Raw genomic sequence first — 22,674 nt, forward strand, 5'->3', positions numbered from 1 at the left:
TTTGAGTGAGTTTCCTCTGCCGGAATCAGCCAATCGGCGTCCAGCAGCGCTTCGCTCTCGCTCGCACCTTTGCGCCGCTTTTGAGTGAGTTTTCTCAGCGAGGGCGGCGCATCAGGACTCGCTTTTCACTGCAGACACCCAAATATAAATAAATATGTGAGCACTTCTTTTGTGTTCCGAAAACAAGTTGGCATTTTTGTGATTACTCAACTGCAATTTGGAAACACAGGCACATAAAAGTTAAAAACCGCCTTGGGAAAAGGATTTAAAGGAATTTTAAGGATATTTCAAGTAAGTTAGCAGCTCTGTGATGGATTTTCTGGTGGTGTGAATGGTAGAAGTCAAAATTCAAAATATATATAGAACACTTTAATATGTTGTTAATTTAATTTGGTATGTATTTTTGAATGAATATATCAAAACAACCACTTTTATTGCCCTTTGAAAACACCCAATTTGACATTTAAAATTGATTAATAAAGTAACTGTTTTAAGGATAAAATCGCAGTTAGTAATATTAACGTACACAAAGTGATATCGTGCCAGTTTGACGGACAACATTTTCGAATATTTTCGATACGACTCAGTTTCGAAAATCTCCACAGCAAGTTGGCATCGCCGTGTGTTTGGTGCTAGGGCTTCCTGGAAGCCTTATTTCGGGACCCTTCCACGAACGGTTCTGGGTCTCGGTCTCCTCTTTTTTTTTGTGCTGGACCCTCGGCTAACCCAATTTGGCAACACTTGATTGGGCGCCAGGCAAAATGTCGACTCGCATTAGTCTGACCAATTTCGGGATATTGCGGACAGCTCCAAGCCGCTGGTCTTTAGCCAAAAATCACAGGGCAGACTAGGAGACATACGGCCAGTTTCGTCTCCTCTTTTGCTGCCTCTTTCAGGGCAAAACTCTTCTGTGCTTTTTTTTCTTTGTCGACTGGCGTCTGGACGACGACGACGACAACGATCTTGGAGCAAGTTATCCCTGCACGGCTCAGCGCATCGCGACAGTTGTTAACGTGTTTAATTAGCCCTGCAAATTCAATGAATTGCGACAGTAACAGTTAGGCTTAACAACACACCAGCCCCCGCACCAGAGACACCCCCCAACCGCAGCCCGGGGCACTCCCTCTTCTCCACATATCCAAATATTTGTGCAGCCATTTTGAATTGTCCTGGTGCTCCGAGGACATGGAATCCTCCCCCGTCGGCAGACGAGGATCGAACGCATGCGCGCGGAAAAGCACTCAATGTTGACTCTTGTAGGTGTGGAATTGGGATTGGAGGGATGGAATGGTGCTACAATGGGGCGAATGGATAAGGGGCGTTTTCCTAATTCCATCCGACTTTAAGCCATAAACTACGGCGTGGCTTTAAATTGGTTTCCTGGTTCGGCGGGACGCAGGCATCGCTTCCTTTAATGAGTCAGATAAGATGGGATCGGCACGATTCGCAAGTTACAGCAAAAGGAAATCATTATTATAATGCACAAACATATATATACTGAGAAATGCTGATTAAGAACAGGCACTTAAATAAATAAATAATATAATATATTATATAACTATTTTTTTTAAATCACTCACGTAACTTATAAACCTCACTTCGAGTTGCAATCGATGAAAGTATAAAGTAGTCTGTTATTGAGTTCCCAGCCCAACCCATGGCATTTGTCTATCAACCTGCCCAACTACTCCATCGATTGCCTTCAATTGGATTTACTCTTATTTTTCAACAACCATTTGTTTGCCTGCTGCGGTCGTAGGAATATTTTCATTCATAAAACTCGAGCGACGTCGGCTGGGTAATAGGATTATGCCAGAAGCACACACACGTGCTCAGTGTCAGAGGCTTCGGCCTCTACCATCTGTAGCTCCAGCCGCCTCCATCTGCCACTCCGTGTCCAGCTCCGAGATGGGAGCTCCCATCTGAAGCTGGGAGTTGACCGATTCCAGTTAAGTGCAGAAATGCATCGGCAGTCGCTGAGCGACTGAGGGTCTCAAATGCTCGCTGCCTCTTTATGGCCATGGCTCTTATTATTAGTGACGGATTTCCGAGTCATTAGACAAAGTTATGTCGCGGACCACCCCGCGTCTGTTTAAGCTACTTAAGTGCGCCGCCCACAGTCCGCTGTCCACAGCCCAAAGATCAGGAGTCGAGCATCGAGGCTGGATTGGACAGTTAGTTCTGAAGTGGTGGTGGTGGGCAGCGATTTCTCGAGGGGAGTGACTTTGCTCATGTCGCAATTGACAGGCGTCAGCTTTGGGCCTTAAATGGCTCAGCTCAGCGTTTAATAAAGCAAATAAGCTGATAAATGCCAGCGATTGTTGGCCCCGAATGCAACGCATTAATCTGCTGGGGGAAAGGCTTTCTTCTCGGACCCCAAATCGCCGTTGGGTTTCCAAGCGGGTCACCCACGGCACTTAAACACAAATCAATAACTTTATTATACAAAAACAAACAGCCAGCCAGCTTGTTTTACGAGCTGAAAAGCGTCTTGTTTAACTGCCCGTACAATGAGCGCCCGCTGGGCGCGCTAAGAAAAAAATCACTTGGCATCCGAGCTGGCGACAGTGAGCTGGAGAGGAGGAGCCGGAGAAGGAGTAGGAGCTGGTCCCCAATTGGGATGCGCAGGCAAAGGGTCCTCCATTCGGATAATTTATGACCAACGAGTTCGGCCCAAGCGCCAGTTGACAGTAAGTCACCAGCGGGAAGAGCCCACAGCCAGCTGCCCGGATGAGTCAGCACTGGAAGGTGGTGGTGGGTTTTCAAGGCTTCACCCATCGGGTGGAGTGGAGTGAGTTGCTCAATGGAAAAGCTCAGGCAAAGTATAAACTACTGATATGGAACACATTGCTTTTGTCTCATAGGAAACAGCAGGAGGAGATACCCAACTCAGTTTAATGACTAATCCAAGGCGATTCACTCTAAGATTACATTTAGATATGTGATTTAATTGAACTTGTGGCCAGGAATAAGTTAGTATGCAGCCCCATTGCACCTGTTGCTTGGAACCACCTCGATGGGAAACCCCTTGGCTGATCCCTTCCAGACGAACGCCCCCCGTTGTCGTGACCATTGTTTGTGATTTTGCTGCCCTTGTGATTGTGGCTGTCGTCCACATACCTATCGCACTGAAGTTTATTGACTTTTGTATAGACATTCTCGATTGTGGATTTGGCTGATGTTTCTTTTTTGTTTAGCCGCGGGCAATGTAAACGGCGCCAGATTTCGATTTCGAGACAGTCACCAACATTCACCCCATCGTCGCACACATACACACACATACACAACTGGTTATTTTCTAAAAGGGTCAAGTGTCAGCCAGCAGAGAAACAGGGCCCACAAAGGAGAGGTAGAAGAAATAACAAATTACACAATATAAATAAACAAAATAAACTCTGTCTGAAGGCATAAAAGGCTAAGGATGGCTTACGTAGTGGTTAATTATGGGTATTATGAAAGTTGTAATCCTTGGCTATATTATTAGGGAGCACTGCTTTTTCAGAGGATCATCAACCAAAACATGCCTCGGAAATTCCCCATAAAATCCAATCAAATATGTAAACTTTGACATTCCGCCAGTTGGATACAACGCCACCCCCTCGAATCGCATAACAGGCACATTCCGAGATGAAGCGATAACGCCAGGTGTTTGATGACCCTGCCGGAGACCCAACACTCGACCCATCATCATCTTGATGGGCCTCATCAGTGTCAGGGAGTCGGGAGTGAAGTGAAGTGGAGTGGAGTCAAGAGATCTTGGCACGTGTAAACGACACCCAAATTAGAGGCAGATTATTTAATGTTCGTCTGGGCCACTTGGCTTATCTGCGGCTCTTCCGAGAATTTGGTACGAGGTGAAGTCTTGGCTGATTCCCGAGGAGCTGCTGCTACCAGTGGTGGTGCCCTGATGAGCTTATCACAACCCAATCGACCCAAGACAACTCATACAGCATCCCCAGCAGCTTTGTCATGTAAATGCGACCAAAATCAATCTCAAACGTGGCGCCAGCCTAATGAGGAAAAAGCGACAAGCACAGCAGGTGCCCGAAACCCACTTCCCCGCCAAGCTCGGTTAATTAAGTTATAAAAATTATACTTTATGCATACAATTTGCATTTTTATGCGCCTCAAATGTAACGTGCACCGATTTGATTTATGGAACAAGTCTCAATCTCCGATCCCCAATCCCCGATGTCCGATGCCCCATGCCCATTGGTTTGGCCCCGTGGGCGGCTAGAAAATGTGACAAATGGCTAGGTGTGACTTATAGCATTTAAGGTGACGATCATTCGGATCGAGATAAGACCGGGCTTTCCTCTCTCACACATCTACGGTTTCAGAAGGGATTCGGGTGATTTCAAAATGTCAGCATCATGGCAGATTCGCGTGCGGCTCCTCGCCGAAATACATGCAAAACTACCATGGAAAATGGCATAAATGCGATTTAAAACCAGCAAAACCGCAAGATCAGCGCCGTATCAACCTGGAAACAAGCCAGAGGAACCTCGTTTTTTTGTCAATTACACATCCAGTGAGATAAGGGCGGTGATGGGGAATGAATTCGGTCTACAAGAACTATAAATGCCCTGAAATAATATTGAGTTTATATAACAATATTTGTAGAGTTAGAAATTTCTTATAAGCATGGCGTATTTTCTGACAAGCTTCTAACTTAACTAAGTAATAAATAGGTACAGTATGCACTCGTTATTATAAGATTTCGATAAATCAAGCTGCCCAATTATTTTGTAGGGAATAAGCCACAAACAACTGGCTTACTGCACTGAACGAACTGAATGACGCGCTTTTATTTTATTTATTTATTTTCGCTACCGCTAGATTTCTTTATAATTCTGCCATTATTTGTTGCATGTTTTGACATTTTTATAGCTTCAGCGACGACGACATTGCGCATTTCTGCTTAGCTGCACATAGAAACTGAATCTTGGCACTTTCAAAATGGCTAACTGGGCCATAAAACCCATTGACGGGCATACGTCAAACTGATGCTGATGGCCAGACTACAACATCTTGGCCAGCTGCCTCTTATCGGGCCGAACACGTTTTGTCCCTAAACGTTTTACAGCTACCAACTGTCGGGCAGGAGGCCGATCCTCTGGCCACGGAACTGGGGATGGCATCCACACGAAAGGCTGCTGGAAGGAACACCCATTTAACAAGTCAGCCCGTGCGGGCAAGACCATAAATATTGGCAATTTAACAGAGTCAACAGTATGGCACTCGACGGCGCAACTCCGACTGGGGGACACTGGGCATTTGGCTGCCGGGGTTGGGGTCCCTGGATTGGGGGTCCATAATACACCTTGTCGTACACGATCCTTATCTCTTGGAATTTCTCGTGCGTGTCTGGCGTGCCAAAAAGTATAAAAATAAAGCACCAGGAACCAAAAGCAGCCAATTGAAGATCATCGAATGCTGGATGAACTACATCATATGGCAAGGAAGCGGCATGTATTATATATCCATATTTAAATTATCCTAGTCTATTCTTAAATAGTTAAAGTACGCTTTTAGACATATCTATCTATATAATAGTGAAAATTCAACAAATGATTGTAACTATGCGTCAGGCAGCTAAAACATCGTAAGCTGATACTTTTATGAAGCTGTCCAAAAGTATGCACCAATATATTTGGATTTCCCATTTCACTCCATGCCTTTGCTATACATTAAATCCTCACTGAATTAGTTTTCCATTGGGAAAACTGCATTTGCATCATTGAATACTGTACAACTAACGCTAAATCAAAATCGAGACCAGTACAGCAGCACAAAGGCTACAGGATAGCAATGATACCCTTGCTGGAACTCCGGCAAGTGATAGCCTGGTCAGGAGCTGTCGCTGTCGGTTGCCGACTTTGGCAACGGGAATGGAGATGGAGTTGGAGCTGGAACTGGGATGGAGGTGGAGCTGCAGTCGGAGTGCGCGTGAAAAATTAGCCGTGGAAATGCGTGTTGTGATTGTTGTTGTTGTTCCCGTTCTGGTTGTTCTCATTGGTGTTGTTGTTTCGATGGTGTTGTTGGTGATGTTGGTGATGTTGTGGCCTGTCGCCATTTCTCGTGGGGCGACTAATAAGCACAACAAGCTCATAAAATTTCGAAAGCTGCGCAGTCTGATTTTATTTCATTTTAAATTGTACACGCGCCTCGAGCATTTTTCCCTCGTTTCGCCTGCGCGGAGATATTCGATTTGGATTTGGTGTATTTTATTTATTTTTTTTTTATTTTTTTGGGCGGAATGTGTGATTTGTTTAGCATTTACACGCATCATTAGAGCCTGTTGTACAACGGCGACCTAATGATAGATTAATAACAATGCCAGAACATAAAAGACACGCTTTCTATTCCGATGATGGCCATATAGACATTGACATTGGGCCCCACAGCGATGGCAACAACAACCACAAGGCCCCACCAGCAGACAGAAACAACAACAACAACACGAGTGGAGCGACATCCACGGAGACAAAGACCGAGAGTCCAGCGGCCGAAGAAGCGTGCCATGACAATCTTGGGTCAACGGCTGCTTTAACCCTTTCATGGGCTAGAGGGTTCACATCACACCAGTCACTCACTCAAGAGACTATGCTGACAAAAATAAATCCTAAAATCATGACAACCATTCTAAGCTTTAATGATAATATAACATACAAATTTATGATAAGTTATTTTACTCAAAACTGCATAATCCCAGTAACTATAGTTCGTTAAAATTACGACCTGAAAGGGAGCCAAAGAGTGATGCTCCCCAAGGGTTAACTGGAATCTCCGATCTGAACCTATCTGGCCTGTTAATTGATTGTTACATTCCCCTTGTGCGAGCGAATGGCTGTTTATGTTGGTGGCTGTGTCCGGACAGCTCCGTGGGACTAACCCCCACCACGGATTAACTCAGAACTCCACCACCTTCGCCAGCTGCGATGCAGACGTGTTGTTTTTTATGATTGCCCATTTTTGACAATGAATAAAAATTATTATAGTGTCGCACGTTTTGGTGGCTGTAATTTAATTAAAGCGATGTCGCCACGACCCGCATCACGATCACGGCGTGCTCCATGAGGGTTTTCCCGGAATTTCCCAGCCCCCGCTGCCGAGCTTCATACAGGTGACAAATGCTGGACAGTTCGGAAAAGTGACTAATATATAAAGTACGATTTGCGTGCGGGAAAATCCCAGCTGGGAAAAAGGGATGCGGTTGCGGATGGGAAAACAAACGCAGCACTTGAGAAGTCAGGACTTTTCCGAATATTTGCGCTTGCTTTTGGGAGAACGGAAGTGCGGCAAATACAGCTGGATTCGTTCGGCAAACAGAATCGGAATAAAATCATTTTGCCCTTCGTTTAATGCAACTGCCCTCGGTGGCCAGATGGCTGAGGAAAAGTGGAAGGTGGACGAGGACGAGTATGAGGATGAGCAGCCGGGAAAAACTTGTGCGGCTTCTGTGCCGTGAGCCTGTGAACCTGTTTGCACTAAACTCGTAAAGAGAAAGAAAAAACGAACCGACTGAAACCATGAATGAACTGCAACTTGGACTTGGGCGGGCATTGTCATTGTCGATACAGATATATAGAAATGCACTCAAGGTAACTTCCTACTTGGCCCGTATCCGATTTCATCCCAACCTCTTTTCCCCTCACAGATTATTGCACCGCCGGCCGCCCCTCCACACCTCCGCGGCTTAGCCGTCCAACGTTATATTTAGCGGTCAGCACAAGAAAAAGCCAAACAGAAATAGCAAACAAAATGGCCAACACACAGCCGAGGAAGGGGGAGTGGAACCCATGGAGTGCCTCGCCTGCGGTGTGGGAACCTTCAATATTGATTGATTGAGCAGCCGTTGGCCGCCGGTCGGGGTCACCACCACCACTCTGGACGGCTCGAAGGGGGGATTCGGTGTGGAATGGCTTCAAAATAGCAACAATTTGTAAATTATCCTTAATATATATTGGACAAAAGGTAAAGTTAGGTAAATAAAGTTAGATACTTCATACTACTACTTATACTACTTAGATACTTAAAACTTATTTTGATGTCAACAACTGGTCTTCAGGTAAAACTCTCAGCCCCAAACATATCCCAAGGACCCACGCACTCCAGGGAAACATTTTATCTCTAAGAGAAAATTTAAAAAATTTACAACCGCCAGTTGTGCAGAAGTATTTTTTACAGGACTCCACTCCCTGGAATTGGATCCCCCATGGGAGTCCAGATTGATGACACTATTTGTTGTGACAAGCATTAACTAGTGGTTTCTCACACACTAGATACTCCCACAACCTAGCTCTCGTCCCAATTAGCAGGGAGGTAGGAGTCGTCCCCTCCGGAAAAGCGGAAACAAATCGTTGACACCTAAAAACAGAACTGCTCCTCGGGATTTCCCTTGGGAGATTTGCCTGGCGCGGAGGCACCCCTTGGCGTACGGGGAAATATTAATACAAATAATTAATTGTGTTAAGTAACCGATTTTCGTACTAAGCGATGGCTGAGCCGCGCATAAGTGCAGCTATATAGCTTTACTTCCCACAGGTCTTGTGTTTCCCGCACTCCAAAAATCGCCTGCGGTGTAATTCAACTCGGGAGCCCTGGACGGAGAACGGAGGAGCGTTCTTTCGCTGGCTTGCCGGCCATGTTTGAATTCGAGTCGCCAACATGTTTACATAAAACAGACTAGGTTTTCAATTTTAAATTATATATATAGATATATATGTTCACATAATTCTTATTTTGCTGATTGGCCCGAAAAAGTTGCAAGGAATTTAGTAATCGGAGCGTTCTAGTCCTCCGCATAAGGTCTGTAGCTGATAATCTGGCGTGCCACGATGTTGAGAATCTCACGAGCGGCCATATCCTGGCGCTCGTCCACAATGGCCGTAATCCTGGCGCACTCCTTGATGTAGTTCTCCAGCTCCCGCTGATTGAGAGCCCTTCTTTGTGGCTCCTTGGACTGCAGCGCCTGCAGCACCTGGCCGGTCATGTGCGCCAGTTGGGATCGAGCTCCGCTGAAAGTCTCGTCCAGATCGTACAGCTCCAACGGCGGAGCCGAAGGCTCGCTGAAGATGGGCGGAAACGTGGCCAACTGGACGTTGGGCAGCGGAATCTCGAACTGCGGCTTGATGATCTTCAGCGGCTCGTACTTGACGTGCAGTTGTTCGTAGGTGTCCATGACGTCCTTGAGCAGCCGGTTGCTCAGCCCGTAGAGCCTCATGTCGAACATCTGCTTGAAGTCCGTGGGCATGTCGGTTCCAATCGAATCGATTAGGCAGGCCTTTGGCATATCGGCCAGGAAACCAATATCGGTGAAGTGCTTGTTGTCGCTCAGCTTTGGATTATAATGTAATTAGTTTGGTGCTAGCTTTTTATTGGTAATTAACCCACCTCCACATCGTTGAAGTCCAAGTGACTGTAGGTAATCTCATCGCCTCCAAGCAGCTTTATCAAGTACTCAAACATAACATCGTTGGTCTTGTCCTGCAGATACTTGTCATGCCAAATGTATCCAGATCCCACCGCCAGGATTTTTCCACCTTTCCCGTTTGTAAAGTAGCCGACCAAGGGACGATTGAAGGGATACACCACTGGACCCGTGGTAAGCAGGACATTCGCAGGCTCCGATACATTCAGCGTGGCTCCATAGGGATATTGAAAGTGTATCTTGTACTTCTCGTCACTGAAATCAAAGTCCACCTTCTCGATGTCCAGCTTGAGAAGGTGTCGCCACATGGACTCGCAGACAACGCCACCACCCACGATACACTCCTTGGGGTGGAAGTTCTTGTAGTAGTGCGGTCGCACCACAGTGTCGCCGTTGATGTAGATCCCGTACTGCTCCAGGAAGAAGTTCACGTTGGTATTGAACTCCGGCTCCCCGCCTTCCCCCAGGAGCACCACCAGACTGCCTCCTTGCACCTCCACGTAGTGCTTCAGCACCTCGAATTCATCCTCTGTGAATCGATCCTGTGGCCCGGCGATAACGAATATCTTGACCCGAGCAAGTCGCTCCTTCCTGAGTTCAGCATCATTTCTGTAAATCCATTTTAAAAAATATATAACAGTTAATTCGGGAATTTTGATTCATCCATAAGACTAATATGGATTACCTTTATAAAGATTTAGTTACAAGGAAAACATACTTTATGAAAGTGTGACATATTACTTATATTAAAGATCAATCATTTTATTGTAAAATAGTACGAGTTAATTAATTTGTTAGCTGAAAAAACTTTGTTGTGCTTTTATTGTAAGGTTGGCCATAAAGAACTTCTGGGATACTGACTGTTCCACATTCCAATTGACCTTCAGCTTGCGGTGCATCATTTTGTAGTTTTCCGATATTTGAAAACGTTCATTTTTTGATATATCAAAGCAGATTACCGGCTTGCTTGACATTTTTCATGCAGATAAACTTTTTAATAAAATTTTTTGTTTTTACATTTGGTTGCCCGGCAACGAAGTGGCGCCCTCTTGTGGTTTTGATAAGAGTGTTCCGCCGGTGTTTTCCAACACTTAAGCTCGGTTGCTTATTGCACACTGTAGAGTGACCGTTGTATAATATTTTTAAAAATGTGGTATATGGGTTGCTAACAAAAATATATATTAGTTATTATCTGATGCACTCTTTTGTTTTAGCCAGAGTTTACTTACATAGAACATTTATTACGATGAATAACAATAGAGAACTTTGTTTTTAATTAGTTTATTCAAACATTTGAAAGTATCAATATCATATTTTCTAAAGCGCGCGGTATTTTTTTCTTACTTTACCGCGGTCACACTGATCCATAGCTGTGTGAAAAATTACGAAAGAATTTTTGGTGTTCACCACTTAAGACCGACCGAAATTTTCGCAAAACGAACAATGGCATCGATCTGTGGACGCATGGCGCTCCGTGCCGCCGCACGCCAAAATGTTGCCTACACGCCCGTGCGCTTCTGCAAAAGTAAGTGGTGCAAATGAGGAGGGAAATCCCACGGCCAGCTGCTTTTCGGTCACGTTCGCCGATTTGGCGGAGCTTCTGCCCTGGAATTGCATAATATTGGAGTGCAGGTGGTAGACCAGCATGGCACTGTGCTCCACAAACCTGGAGAGCATCAGATTTGGACCCACAGAAAAGTGTCTATGGAAAGTGCGAGGTTATGTAATAACTATGCGCTGGGAAATGTGCGACTTGTGGACGGAGAGGGGGAGCGGTGACACCTCAGTGCGGAGTTAACACCTCGACAGAAGCTGGCCGGGATTACCCCTCCGAAGAGCTGTACTTGTGACGGAGCGTCTGGGTTTGGGGCGTCTGCTGTTTATGTAACCAGTGACCCACTCGCTTATCAATTTATGAGCTAATTCCTAATTGCGTTTCCCACTTCTCCGCCTTGCAGTGATGAACGATCCTTTGGAGCACGCCACTGGTATCGAGAAGCGCGAGCTGCTGCTCAAGGCCGCCGGCAACGATAACCCCTTCGACATGAAGGTCTTCAAGCGGGGCGCCGGCACCAAGGAGAACCCCAACCTTATTCCATCGGCCTTCGATGCCCGCATTGTGGGCTGCATCTGTAAGTAGTCCGAGAACGCTAGCTGTGGTCAGGATAATGGCACAGATTGTATTCTATCAACAGTGAAATTTGCATTCTATTCTGCTTAGGTGCATTTCAATGACGTTTTTGTTTTCATTGTAAGATTTATCCAATTGAGTCGCGTAATTTAGTTAGTTTTTGAGCTCTGATTAGCTACACCGCGTTTCAACGTTTTTAAATGTTATTTTGAATAATTCGTTTCACAAACGCGAACTAAGAAAACCTTAATGCCCTTATCCTGACCAAAACTATAGTCCATCATTCCAGTAGAGTACTTTCTAACATACCTTTTATTCCGAACCAGGCGAAGAGGATCAGACCTACGTGCAATGGATGTGGCTGCAGAAGGGCAACCAGAAACGTTGTGAGTGCGGCCATTGGTTCAAGCTGGTGGAGAAGGCAGCTGTTTAAAGTTATTATTAATTAATTCAATAAACCAATTAATAACAAAAACACAACAACTACTAAGCTAAAAGTCAACCCACTTAGCTGTCCAAATAAACAAACATCAACCCAAAAAAAAAAAACGAAACTGTGAACAGAGAGGAGAGAAAGGGCGGCACAGCTTCCATTTTCAGATCTGCAATCGTGTTTTCAAACGCAGCTGAGGAAAAATGCTTAATTATACGAAAAAAGCGAACAATAAAGTCTAAAGAAGAGATTTTGAGTGAAAATCAAAGGATTTATTTTAAAGAATCTTGTCTAAAGACAGAAGGAAGATGACTTTCGTTTAAAGTAGTAGGCGTCTTAATAAGCCATCAAACATTTTCGAAACCCTCGGTTCAGACTCATAACTCACTCAAAGTGGGAAATTCTCTTGTGATATTCATAAATTTCTAAAATGTCGTCCTACATTTCGCGTCTACTTAAGGCTCAGTCCGCCTCCAAGCGTCTGATCTCCAATTTAACCCAGCGCGACGGAAAGCTAAGCTCTTTGCTTCGGCGACTAGGGTTGCAGTTGCAAGGAGGAGCAGCCGCTGCTCCTCAACAGCGTCCCATATCCACAACTCAGGTGCAAAAGTCAGGTAAGTAGTGGTTGCAGCTTGCAAAGGTCTCCAGTTCAGGTCTCATGCCCAATTAGCGCTAATTGCGGACGATCAACTGGTCACCGGGATTCAGAAGCGCGAAATGCTGCTGGCCAAGCAGGGCTGCGAGGACCCTTGGGGTTTCACCAAGGTGATCAGGCGCGGATCGGGAAGGGAGAACGACCCCACCGTCGTGCCATCGGCGTTCGATGCCCGCCTCGTAGGCTGTCTGTGCCTGGACGACCGCTTGCCCAAGTGGATGTGGATTGAGAAGGACGAGGGACCGAAGCGGTGCGAGTGCGGCCACTACTTCATCCTGAAGAATGTCCCACCCGTTTAGATCGATCACACAGAGCGCTGTACTTAACACGAACACACTTGGCATGATCTTCAGCTGGCATTAAACATTGCATGATATTATCAAAACAAAGGCTTACATGTATTTGTTAGACGCACAACAACTATCTAAGCGTATACCCCGTCAAAAGGTAGCCACTATTTCCGCTCATATTCACTTCCGGATGTGTGCGATTGGGCAGGATCTGGTAGGTGCGCAGCCAGTTCGAGGTCAAGTGCAGACCCGTCACCTTGCCTGTGGTTTTCAGCTCCATGAACGTCTCTTGCAGGAGCTCCTTGCAGGTGCTGAATACCACCACGGGCCTTGATGGTTTCACAAGAGGCAGCAGGGCTTGCAGAATGTTGGATGGGTGCTCCTTGGCGGCCACCACCAGACTGTCGAATTCAGCGTGCATCAGGGCGGTGGCCCGCTTGTTTTCCAAATGCCAGCGCGGAGGTCCCTTTGCACCTATAACAACAGAAATAGTATTTGTACTTGTCTTGATTAGTTTACTATTGTGACCAATACCTTCTCTGTCGCTCTTTGACTCATCCAGCTTGGGTTTCTTTGTAATCGGTTCTATCGCCTCCGGTTGTTCTTCCGTTGGCGTCTCCGGCTGGGTTTCCTGAGGCTTATTTTCACTGGGCTCCACAACGGGAACATCTGCGGCCTTCGCCTCCCCTCCTTGATAGAACTCCCTTAAAACGGAATAGAGATTAACGGAAACACATCGCTGTTGCTGCTCCAGGGGTAGTTTCAGAGCTGAGAGCGCCTGCTTCTGGGGCACATTGCCCGGGTGCATGTGCACCAAGGTGCCCTCCGTGCCTGCGCCTATAGAGTTGAGCATGGCAGCCGGCAGTAGACCATTGGTACCACTCTCGTACAGCAGATAGCTGCCGAATCCACAAACGCCCGAGTAAGAAATAATCTGCGATAAAGTGTCAACGCGAATGCCCATAACCTTCTCCGAGTCTTGGCGGTAGAAGATGTCCAGCATCAGCCGGATCGTTGGCTGGCGGATCTGAACGAACTCGAAATACTTTTTCTCCTTCTTTAGCAGGTACTTCTCCTGGGAGTACTCCGTTCGGTTGTGGAACGTCTTAGAATTCTCCACCAGCTTTTCGATGATTTTGCTGGAGTCATTGCACTCCTCACGCAGCTGCGCAATGTCCTCTGGTTTCAAGGTCTGTGCTTCTCCATCATCCTGGATGTCCCGATTATCCGCTCCACTGCTGGAGATGCCCAAAACCTCCCGCGTGCTTCTCAGCTCAGTCTCGCTGCACAGCTCCAAGGTGTGTTGTCTCTGGGCGCCCCTTTTACCCGGCTTGGTCTCCTTGACGCACATCTTGAACGTGGAGCCATAGGGTTGGTCCAAAAGAGACTTCAGCTCCAGTGTTTCTTTGCCCAAATTGGCCGTGGTGTCCAGACTGCTGAATTTTTGTAGCTTCGTATACTTCTGCCGCTGGATGACGATGTAGTCGCCTAATTGGATTCTGGGAATGTCCTCTTCGGTGGCCATGGTTGCAACTCTATGTTATAATTCTTATAAACAACGTGTTTGTCGAAAACATACGAAAAGCCGCAAATTCTAGAGAGAAGAAGAAGTAAGTTCAGTGCTGGAAAACGGAAAAAATTTGGTAACCTAGTCACCTGTTGCATGTGATTAGTAACTGAATTTTAAATGAAGAGCTATAATTAACAAAAAATTATTTTCTTGATTTGGCAATATAAATGAACTTATGGAAATGAGAATTATTGATTTCCTCTATTTGGATTTGACTGATCTGGTAGCTTCATTACCTGTTGCTTGGCCAAATGTTTTAGAATTCTAGTTAAGAAACAACCATGAGTTGTTGCCAAAAATTACATTTACTTTAATTAATTAATTGTTTTATCATGCAATCAGAAAATTTAAGAACTTAGATTACATTCAAGATTGCACACAATCTCAATACTCCTAGTTAAAATATACACAAAAATAATATATAACAAATATGTACATACATTACCCATTTTTGCGATAAGTGGCGGTTTGCTGTTGTGCTTTAATAAGTAGAGTTGGTTGCTATGAATGCTTATGTTTGACATGGGTGTAGCTAACAGGGATGGTGAAAGTGTGAGTAACTACCTTGAATTACTATGATTAAGTAATACTCATTGCCAAAAAAAACATTATTTACTGCCCATACTTAAGGTCCCTCTTGGCGATTACGAAAGGAAGAGACTGCGCCCATGCGTAACGGCACCCCCGAAATCGCTTGTATCTACGCCCATAAATCTCAATTTTTAACGGTGTGGCAACGCCGTTCGATCGAGTACAGCTGATACAACGCGGCGATAATCTTGTAGTGCGGTTTTAACCTTTGATTGGATCTGTGCTGTAATCAGCGTTCTTCGGGCACTGCAGTTGGCTCTCCACGTGTCCACTAGTTCCAGGCGAACCCCCGCCACGAGGATAAACATAATCCCGAAATCAGAGCGCTGTCGCAGGCGCAGGTAAAATCAAACCTTCCCGCCCTCCTACCGGTTTTGTGGCCCCCGCGAGAATAACTGACCGCGCAAGTTTTCGGGTTTCAAGCATACGCCCCAATAACTGCTGTCGCCCGCATCAGCAGAACCAGAAAGAAATCCGAGCCAGAGTAGAACAGAAGTTGCGCAGATATGGCGGAGGCTAAATCCGAGAAGTCGCCTTTCATTGGCAAACAGCAGGCGCCGGTGACGCTGAATCCCTCGTGGGAATCCAAGTTGCCACCCCATGATTCCAACGGCAAGGGATCCTCGTCGGTGTTGGCGAAACTGGGCCTGCCAGCACCAAAAGATAAATTCCTTATCGTGTTCTTTATATTCCTGCTGCACGGCGTGGGCACGCTGATGCCATGGAACATGTTCATCACGGCCAAGTCCTATTTCGAGGACTTCAAGTTCGGACCGAACAACACCGTGGCCACTGAAGTGAGTTACCGCACACATTTCATGCAGAATATGGGCTTTGCCTCGCAGATTCCCAACCTGGTCTTCAACTGGCTGAACATCTTTGTCAACTTTGGCGGCGACCTGACCACCCGAATCGTCTACAGCATCATCTTCGAGATGGTCATTTTGCTGGTTACCATTATTTTGGCCATGCTCGACTCCTCCCAGTGGCCGGGCGTCTTCTTCTGGACCACCATGGTGTGCATTGTGCTGCTGAACGTGTGCAATGGCATCTACCAGAACACCATCTACGGAATAGTGGCATCGTTGCCCATCAAGTACACCGGCGCCGTTGTCCTGGGCTCCAACATCAGCGGTTGCTTCACCACCGCCATGGCCTTGATATGCGGTGAGATCTTCTCGTCCAAGAGGACCTCGGCCATCTACTACTTCGTGACCGCCATCCTAGTGCTGCTGCTCTGCTTCGACACGTACTTTGCGCTGCCGCTAAACAAGTTCTTCCGGCACTACGAGACCATTAGCCGGAGCAGCGAAAAGAAATCGGATTCTAAGGCCCAACTGAACGTGCCTTACTGGCAGATCTTTAAGAAAGCAGCGCCCCAACTATTCAACATCTTCCTCACGTTTTTCGTTACGTTGTCGGTTTTCCCGGCGATTCAGTCGAACGTGCACCGCTCCGACCCAGATTTCGTAGTAGGTCCAGACTACTTTACACTGGTCACTTGCTTCGCGACCTTTAACGTCTTCGCAATGCTGGGCAGTTTAACCACATCGTGGGTGCAATGGCCGGGCCCGAGGTTCCTCTGGGTGCCAGTGGTCTTGCGTCTGGCGTTCATCCCCCTGTTTGTCATGTGCAACTACGTTCCGCCGGACTCGGTGCGCTCATTAACCGTATTCATCGAGAACGATTGGGTGTACTGGGGCATTGGCATCGCGATGGCCTACAGCTCCGGGTATCTCAGCTCTCTGGGCATGATGTACGCCCCGCAGACGGTGCACACCAAATACCAGACCACTGCCGGAATGTACGCAGCTGCCATGCTGATCACGGGCATCTTCTCCGGAGTGCTGTTCTCGTATCTGGGACCATCTTTCGTCGTGTAGTCTTACATTTATTAGTAGGACGCTTACTAACAATTATCATTGTTCATTGCATTGCATTATTTGACACATTTTAAATTTAGTTTTGTGCTCAATACCAGTTCCGGGACCTGGCCATTAGGTTTCGTTTTAAGCAATAATTTAGATTCTTTTAATTTAATAAAGGTTTTACTTTTCATTGGTGACTAATATTTCATTGTTTACTGCTTCCCACCTATTTGACACAAATTAAATTTAGTTTTGCGCCCAATTCTAGTTCTAAGACTAATCAATCATTTTAACACGTTTTATTTAATAAAGTTTTTCAATTCGTATTTTATTACATCAACGAAATAATACAAAGATAGTGGTACAAATTTAAGCAACAATATACCTCGCATCGATGGGAAAAATGGTGCCGACAAAAAGAGGAAAGGGAACTTGCAGAGTCTGACAATTGGGTCCTAATTGATGTACATATATCTATCAATTGGGAGGGGGTCTAACAAGTCAATGGAATATTTGGTTCGTTTTATCACAGCTTCATCCGATTGAATGAAATAACAAAGTGGCAGAAATATGCACGACCAAAGCACTTCATCAATGCATTCTTTTGGTGCCCACCGCAACCGCCTAGCTGAAATTGTGGACACCCTTGTAATGATAAATAACACTGTTAACAGAAAACGTACAAATAAAAATATTTGTCAAACGTTCTAATAAAATAATAAAATAGGCAGAAAACGGCCTCATACAAAACTAATTTAATTAATTTCAAATTGGCAGAAAGGTTAAAAAACTGGATTAAAACGTTAGTAATAATTACTATATTATAATCTCCAACTTTATTTTGCATCTGTGCCAAAGTTTAATGCCATATTGCAGGGTAGCGTAAACATTTATTTGGTGTAGCTTCCAAAACCAATCGTATTGTTTGAACATGGCGCCGAAAAATAATTGGTAAACAAAAAAAATAACCAAATAAACGAACCTTATCTGAGAAGACACATAATTACCGTGGGAGCAGCTAGTAGCAGATAAACATATCAGTTCCTCTTGTCACTTGGGCGACGTCTAGTACCTATTTATGTATTTACAAGGGCAGAGTTAGGGGGGACAGCTCCGAGGAAGAGCGCTGACCTGCTCAAGGTGATTTCTTATCTCCGCCCTGCGGATCCGACAAGAAGTACACGATCTTCAGAAGCTCATTGAACTTTGGCGTGTCCCTGGGATGGCGTTTCTCAAGGCCAGCAATCTGCTCGAGGGCCACCTCCACATCCACTACATTGCATAAGATCGATTGCAGGCGCTGGGGAAATTTTCTCGAGGCTTGCTTCACACGTTTGCGCGTTGTCTCCAGCATGCTCAGTTGTTCCTGGGGGCTTACCTTGTGGTAGCTCACCACCAGCGTGTTAAGTTTAGGCAGACTATCGGCCAGTGGAAAGCCGAAGTCTTCGGCATCAGATAGACCAAGTCGCTCTAGACGTTTGCTTCCCTCCGACTGCAGAATGGTCGCCTCCACGGGATACCGATTTGAGGTGAGGTCAAGGTGCTTCAGTGGCAATTGATCCAGCAACTCTGTGAGATGGGGCAGCTCCACGGAGCATTCGGGTGCGACTAGGGTCTTTAAATTGGTGAGTCCAGTCACGTACTTTCCCGTGATGTACGCACTTGACACGCTCAGGCTACGCAGCTGGCTACAGCTCTTAGCTATAGTGCTAATCATGCTATTGTTCATGTTCTCATCCGCGATGCAGAGCTCCCGGAGATTGCTGTAATCCCGCCGTAGATAGAAGGCCAATTCGGGTCGCATCAGATGGCGACCCAAGTACGAGTCGAACGCCTTCTTGTGCACGTTCCAAATGTACAGCTCCTCCATTGCAGGACTGGTCAGTTCGAAGAAATATATGTAGTCCTCCTTACTCAGAGGACTTAGCATGGAATCGGATACGGAAACCTTCCGGTAGCGCGGCTTTCGCCACACAATTAGGCAGAGGAGCTCTTGGAAACGCGGCGCCAGCCTGGCCATCTTGATCTGCTCCACGAGCGGCAGGAACTCTAGTATATTGCACACGCAGTCATCGTTTAGCCTCTCCATTGTAAATAAGTTAGCGCCAGTATAAATAAGTCAATATTATGTTCTTGCTTAAAATTAAAACAATGTGACCAGGTAACGAGAGGCGAAATATACCGAGCAGTTCCGAAATGAAAATACTAAATGCTACGGAACTAGATACTAACGTTCAGAATATGCATATACTAGAATAGTAGAGGGTATCTGTTAACAGTATCTTAACTAAAGTCATTTTAATAATATGTTTACATTAATGTCAATAGTGTTTGATTTTAGATTTAAGTTACATCTTTTATAGAAAGTTTCAATAGTCGCAGCAGAAACAGTCAATGGATAATGTTTAATATGCTAATATGTATGTGTTTTTAATTTTATAAGCAGAATAGATTGTATGTATTAGCTTTGTGTTAACTGATGTAATTTCTCTTGTGTTAAATAAACTTTTAATAGATGATAATTAGCGAAAACTGCCCAAATAAAAGTTGTTATATTATAAATGATTTTCGTGCAAAGTAGTATAATAGGTATACATTAATCTCAATTGTTTTTAGTTTTCAGTTACATCTTGCGTCAAGAGTTTCTGCAATCGCCACAACAGCAAACGAAAAAACTTTCTACGTGCCCGGCGGCCCGCAAATCGCATTGCATACGTATCAATTAACATTTTGAGTGGGTTTCCATGTTGAACTGTCACTTTGATGCGCATCGTGCGGCATTCGGCGCCCCCAGGATCCAAGGATGCCCCCCAAAAATCGAAAGGCCCCAAACCAAAATCCAATATCCCAGACTGACTGTTGCAGGCGCTTCTTTGGCTCGCATGATTTGTGCGTGACCATGCGAAATGTAAATTATTTATGTATTGTAGGGGCATTATCCTGCAGCAGTATGGAGTTCTGCTTTCCCTCAGTCCAGAGTCCAGAGTATGAGTATGATTCCTTCGTAGTCTGCGTCTAGTCTTCACAATAGCGCAAAAATAGCCAACTGTCGGAGGAACCCTTGTCAGGACATGGGACGCCAATTGATTGGCATTAGCGGCGGGATGATGGGAAGAGCTGGTGTGCCCGGAATAACGAATCAGAGCAAAAAATTAAAGCAAACACTTAAAATTTACACTCCATCGCTATCGTAGATGCCATAAATTGGAATGGTACAGAAATTAGGTCACTGAACCTACATCATGTTTGCTGTAAGCTGACACCTTTCTTGATTACATACGAGCAGATATACATACCCTATAAATTATAGCTTATATAAGAGAAGAACACATTTGGGCTGTACTAGAATAAGGTTTACCTTAAAGACAGTAAATAATGCTCATGTAGCTAGTAGCAAGTATCTTTGCTAAGTGTTTTCTTGAACTTAATGAATATCAACGTTTAGTAAATTTTTGTTATATAATGACAATGGCTGAGGATACTTCCTCCTACAATTGTAGGCCACTGAAATTGGATAATGACCGTGGTGACATACGTGAGTCATGGCCGTGATTGCGAATCCTCCTCCTCCACCGATACAGATACTCCTGCCCGACCGCTTCGGGTTTCCCCATTTAAGTGGCCGGCAATTTGTGCCGGACATTTTCATCGTGGCGGCTCAATTACGGGCGTGATTAGAGCGGGCGACCATGCCATTTATGCCATCCGTGCATTATACACAATATTTTCATATTTGTTCCTGGGTGGCAATTAGACGCCCGCCGAAATCGCGTCGATAAATTATTAGCTGCCAAAACGATGGCTCTTAAAACTTGCCACCTCCTTCGCTGCGGATCGTCGGTCTGCCTACCTACCTACAAAAAAAAAGGAGAAAGAAAGAAATGTGTAAAACGGCATCAAATATGCAACACTTTTTCTTGTTCAGCGCCTTGGCAAACAATTGGCCAATTAAGTCGAAAGTTTGCCTGCTAGCGCGGCAGCAAGACCTCCTCCGAAAACCCCCAGCTCCACTTGGCCCGCGTCCATTGGCCCCAAAAGCTGATGGCCATTGCATGCCAGTCGAACATTTTGTGGCCATTTGCGTGCCGCCTTTTTAGTCCTTTCAGTCCTTTTAGTCCTTTCACTCCGTGCTCAGTGGCCAACAAAGGGGGCGTTGAAGGAAAGTCCGGAGGGGGCGGGGCACTGCAACCCGTTACGTGTTTTATGCAGATTGCCAAGCCGGACTTTTCCACGGTTTACATTTTCGATTTTCCAAGAATCCCGCTTGCAGCTTGAGTGCAATATTTCATTTTTAATTCGGACTCCAGAGGTGAGGATTTGATTTAGTTGGCCAACGGACCACGACGAAATCCATCGACATCTTTGGGCGTTTGGGGATGTGGATAAATGGATAATGTGGCATTGGGGACTACTGGAATGGTTTTGATTCAAGTTCGAAAGAACTCGATTATATGAAAATGTATGAACCTACCATATTACTTAAAGTGAACTTACCGCACTACTGACTTACCTAACTACCAAATTTTCAAAAGATAATAATATATAAACCACATTGCTTTCCAGTTTGCTTTTTGGCTTCATGCTTTCATATATATTTTAGGTATTTCCGCTTTTCACGATTTCCATTACTAAATGCCAGGCGAAATTATTGAACGTCTCAGCTAATTAAGTCAATGTAATTACATATTAATTTTAAATTCATATTATTATATTGGTTAGTTTGGTTTTGCTTCATGGAAGAGAAGAAACTTGTTGGATCACAAAGGTTTTGTTTTCGCTTAAGTAAGTAATTCGGCTTAAGTAATTAATTTCCAAACACTCTTTAACGAAAGGAGTAAACAAAGTAATTGAATTGAGCTAGCCACCTTAAAGCTTATTTACATCAAACAACATAACTAACAACTTGTATTCGATTTCGTTGGTTAGGATAGATTTCCATCTCTGCCCATTGGCCATCTGAGCTCTCTAGGAGTTATTGAGTTACTATGTTCGTTCTTAGAATTTCCCATTTAGTTTACGGTAAGGCTGAAGATAGAGTATTAAAATGGTTTTTGTTTAAGAGTAAAAGTTGTTTATAAAATATATATGTATCATATATCAAAGTATAGTTATTTAGTTATTTAGTTATGTATAGGCGTATATTACAGTTTTCCCTTTTTTACAGAGCCGCATCGAGCTTTTATTTGAGCTAATAGTACGTACTTCAACAATACAGAGTGGTTTCCATTTGGTTTTCCATTGGTTTTCCTTTGGTTTTCATAGGATTGTAACTCGAATAATGCAAACGCTTGATCCACTAGATGAACTAAACTACCGTATTCGTATTAATTTGATTTCTCGTGTATATCATTAGGTATATATTATATATATATATATATGCTTGTATAATTACTAAATGGTATTTGAGTCAATATTCATTATGTCGAATGTGTGTCTCTATGTATATATTGCAAATTTTGTTAATCATCTACCGCGCGTTGCTACATTTCCATAATTTGTGTATATATTCTCATTTATCAATTTTATTTTTAATTACTTCCGCACTCCCCATCGTTAATTGGTCCTTAGTACACTACATAGAAAGCATTTAAATGTTCTTCCCTTCGGTTTTCCCTTTGTCTTCGAGCCTTTTTCAATTTCCATAGCTCGCTGACACAGCATCGCACTTATGGCTTCATCTCGGATTGTTAAGGCAAACACCTG

At 44.7% G+C, this 22,674-nt stretch overlaps 7 protein-coding genes and 1 long non-coding RNA gene across 9 annotated transcripts in view; 4 read left to right on the forward strand and 4 right to left on the reverse strand.

The window, feature by feature from the left end:
• Nucleotides 1–183: 183 nt before the first annotated feature.
• Nucleotides 184–5,601, forward strand: LOC117135338. The gene is made up of 2 exons (XR_004458998.1): nucleotides 184–291; nucleotides 4,891–5,601. It is a non-coding gene; the product is annotated as an uncharacterized LOC117135338 (long non-coding RNA).
• A 3,093-nt stretch (nucleotides 5,602–8,694) lies between these two features.
• Nucleotides 8,695–10,437, reverse strand: LOC117135334 (intraflagellar transport protein 52 homolog). The gene is made up of 3 exons (XM_033295535.1): nucleotides 10,295–10,437; nucleotides 9,397–10,042; nucleotides 8,695–9,340 (listed from the first exon to the last, which is right to left on the reverse strand). Exons 1-3 carry the CDS (start codon nucleotides 10,405–10,407, stop codon nucleotides 8,795–8,797), a joined length of 1,305 nt encoding a protein of 434 aa, XP_033151426.1. The 5' UTR covers nucleotides 10,408–10,437; the 3' UTR covers nucleotides 8,695–8,794.
• A 335-nt stretch (nucleotides 10,438–10,772) lies between these two features.
• LOC117135337 (cytochrome c oxidase subunit 5B, mitochondrial) lies at nucleotides 10,773–12,142 on the forward strand. The gene is made up of 3 exons (XM_033295538.1): nucleotides 10,773–10,958; nucleotides 11,392–11,565; nucleotides 11,891–12,142. Exons 1-3 carry the CDS (start codon nucleotides 10,877–10,879, stop codon nucleotides 11,995–11,997), a joined length of 363 nt encoding a protein of 120 aa, XP_033151429.1. The 5' UTR covers nucleotides 10,773–10,876; the 3' UTR covers nucleotides 11,998–12,142.
• Nucleotides 12,143–12,390: 248 nt separating this feature from the next.
• Nucleotides 12,391–12,968, forward strand: LOC117135336 (cytochrome c oxidase subunit 5B, mitochondrial). Its single transcript, XM_033295537.1, has 2 exons — nucleotides 12,391–12,611; nucleotides 12,668–12,968. Exons 1-2 carry the CDS (start codon nucleotides 12,428–12,430, stop codon nucleotides 12,949–12,951), a joined length of 468 nt encoding a protein of 155 aa, XP_033151428.1. The 5' UTR covers nucleotides 12,391–12,427; the 3' UTR covers nucleotides 12,952–12,968.
• Nucleotides 12,969–13,028: 60 nt separating this feature from the next.
• LOC117135333 (tRNA (adenine(58)-N(1))-methyltransferase non-catalytic subunit TRM6) lies at nucleotides 13,029–14,536 on the reverse strand. Its single transcript, XM_033295534.1, has 2 exons — nucleotides 13,477–14,536; nucleotides 13,029–13,416 (listed from the first exon to the last, which is right to left on the reverse strand). Exons 1-2 carry the CDS (start codon nucleotides 14,465–14,467, stop codon nucleotides 13,073–13,075), a joined length of 1,335 nt encoding a protein of 444 aa, XP_033151425.1. The 5' UTR covers nucleotides 14,468–14,536; the 3' UTR covers nucleotides 13,029–13,072.
• Nucleotides 14,537–15,251: 715 nt separating this feature from the next.
• LOC117135332 (equilibrative nucleoside transporter 1) lies at nucleotides 15,252–17,174 on the forward strand. Its single transcript, XM_033295533.1, has one exon. It carries the CDS (start codon nucleotides 15,610–15,612, stop codon nucleotides 16,984–16,986), a length of 1,377 nt encoding a protein of 458 aa, XP_033151424.1. The 5' UTR covers nucleotides 15,252–15,609; the 3' UTR covers nucleotides 16,987–17,174.
• Nucleotides 17,175–17,285: 111 nt separating this feature from the next.
• Nucleotides 17,286–19,124, reverse strand: LOC117135335. The gene has a single exon (XM_033295536.1). The coding sequence runs from the start codon at nucleotides 19,058–19,060 to the stop codon at nucleotides 18,107–18,109; it is 954 nt and encodes a 317-aa protein (XP_033151427.1). The 5' UTR covers nucleotides 19,061–19,124; the 3' UTR covers nucleotides 17,286–18,106.
• A 2,411-nt stretch (nucleotides 19,125–21,535) lies between these two features.
• Nucleotides 21,536–22,674, reverse strand: part of LOC117146123 (inactive dipeptidyl peptidase 10) — a 32,648-nt gene continuing 31,509 nt past the window's right edge. For both annotated transcript variants that reach the window (XR_004459768.1, XR_004459762.1), the window contains exon 16: nucleotides 21,536–21,996. The gene's annotated coding sequence lies outside the window, so the exon portion shown is untranslated. The remainder of the gene's footprint in view (nucleotides 21,997–22,674) is intronic.

This window comes from Drosophila mauritiana, chromosome 2L, assembly GCF_004382145.1.
Source record: "Drosophila mauritiana strain mau12 chromosome 2L, ASM438214v1, whole genome shotgun sequence".
Lineage (NCBI taxonomy): Eukaryota > Metazoa > Arthropoda > Insecta > Diptera > Drosophilidae > Drosophila > Drosophila mauritiana.

Coding starts and splice junctions, on each gene's coding strand:
- LOC117135334 (XM_033295535.1), bottom strand. CDS start 10,407: ATGTCAAGCAAGCCGGTAATCTGCTTTGATATATCAAAAAATGAACGT. Junction 10,043..10,294: donor GTCAATTGGAATGTGGAACA/GTCAGTATCCCA, acceptor ATGGATTTACAG/AAATGATGCTGAACTCAGGA. Junction 9,341..9,396: donor TGGACTTCAACGATGTGGAG/GTGGGTTAATTA, acceptor TATAATCCAAAG/CTGAGCGACAACAAGCACTT.
- LOC117135337 (XM_033295538.1), top strand. CDS start 10,877: ATGGCATCGATCTGTGGACGCATGGCGCTCCGTGCCGCCGCACGCCAA. Junction 10,959..11,391: donor GCCCGTGCGCTTCTGCAAAA/GTAAGTGGTGCA, acceptor TCCGCCTTGCAG/TGATGAACGATCCTTTGGAG. Junction 11,566..11,890: donor CCGCATTGTGGGCTGCATCT/GTAAGTAGTCCG, acceptor ATTCCGAACCAG/GCGAAGAGGATCAGACCTAC.
- LOC117135336 (XM_033295537.1), top strand. CDS start 12,428: ATGTCGTCCTACATTTCGCGTCTACTTAAGGCTCAGTCCGCCTCCAAG. Junction 12,612..12,667: donor AACTCAGGTGCAAAAGTCAG/GTAAGTAGTGGT, acceptor ATGCCCAATTAG/CGCTAATTGCGGACGATCAA.
- LOC117135333 (XM_033295534.1), bottom strand. CDS start 14,467: ATGGCCACCGAAGAGGACATTCCCAGAATCCAATTAGGCGACTACATC. Junction 13,417..13,476: donor GTCAAAGAGCGACAGAGAAG/GTATTGGTCACA, acceptor CTGTTGTTATAG/GTGCAAAGGGACCTCCGCGC.
- LOC117135332 (XM_033295533.1), top strand. CDS start 15,610: ATGGCGGAGGCTAAATCCGAGAAGTCGCCTTTCATTGGCAAACAGCAG.
- LOC117135335 (XM_033295536.1), bottom strand. CDS start 19,060: ATGGAGAGGCTAAACGATGACTGCGTGTGCAATATACTAGAGTTCCTG.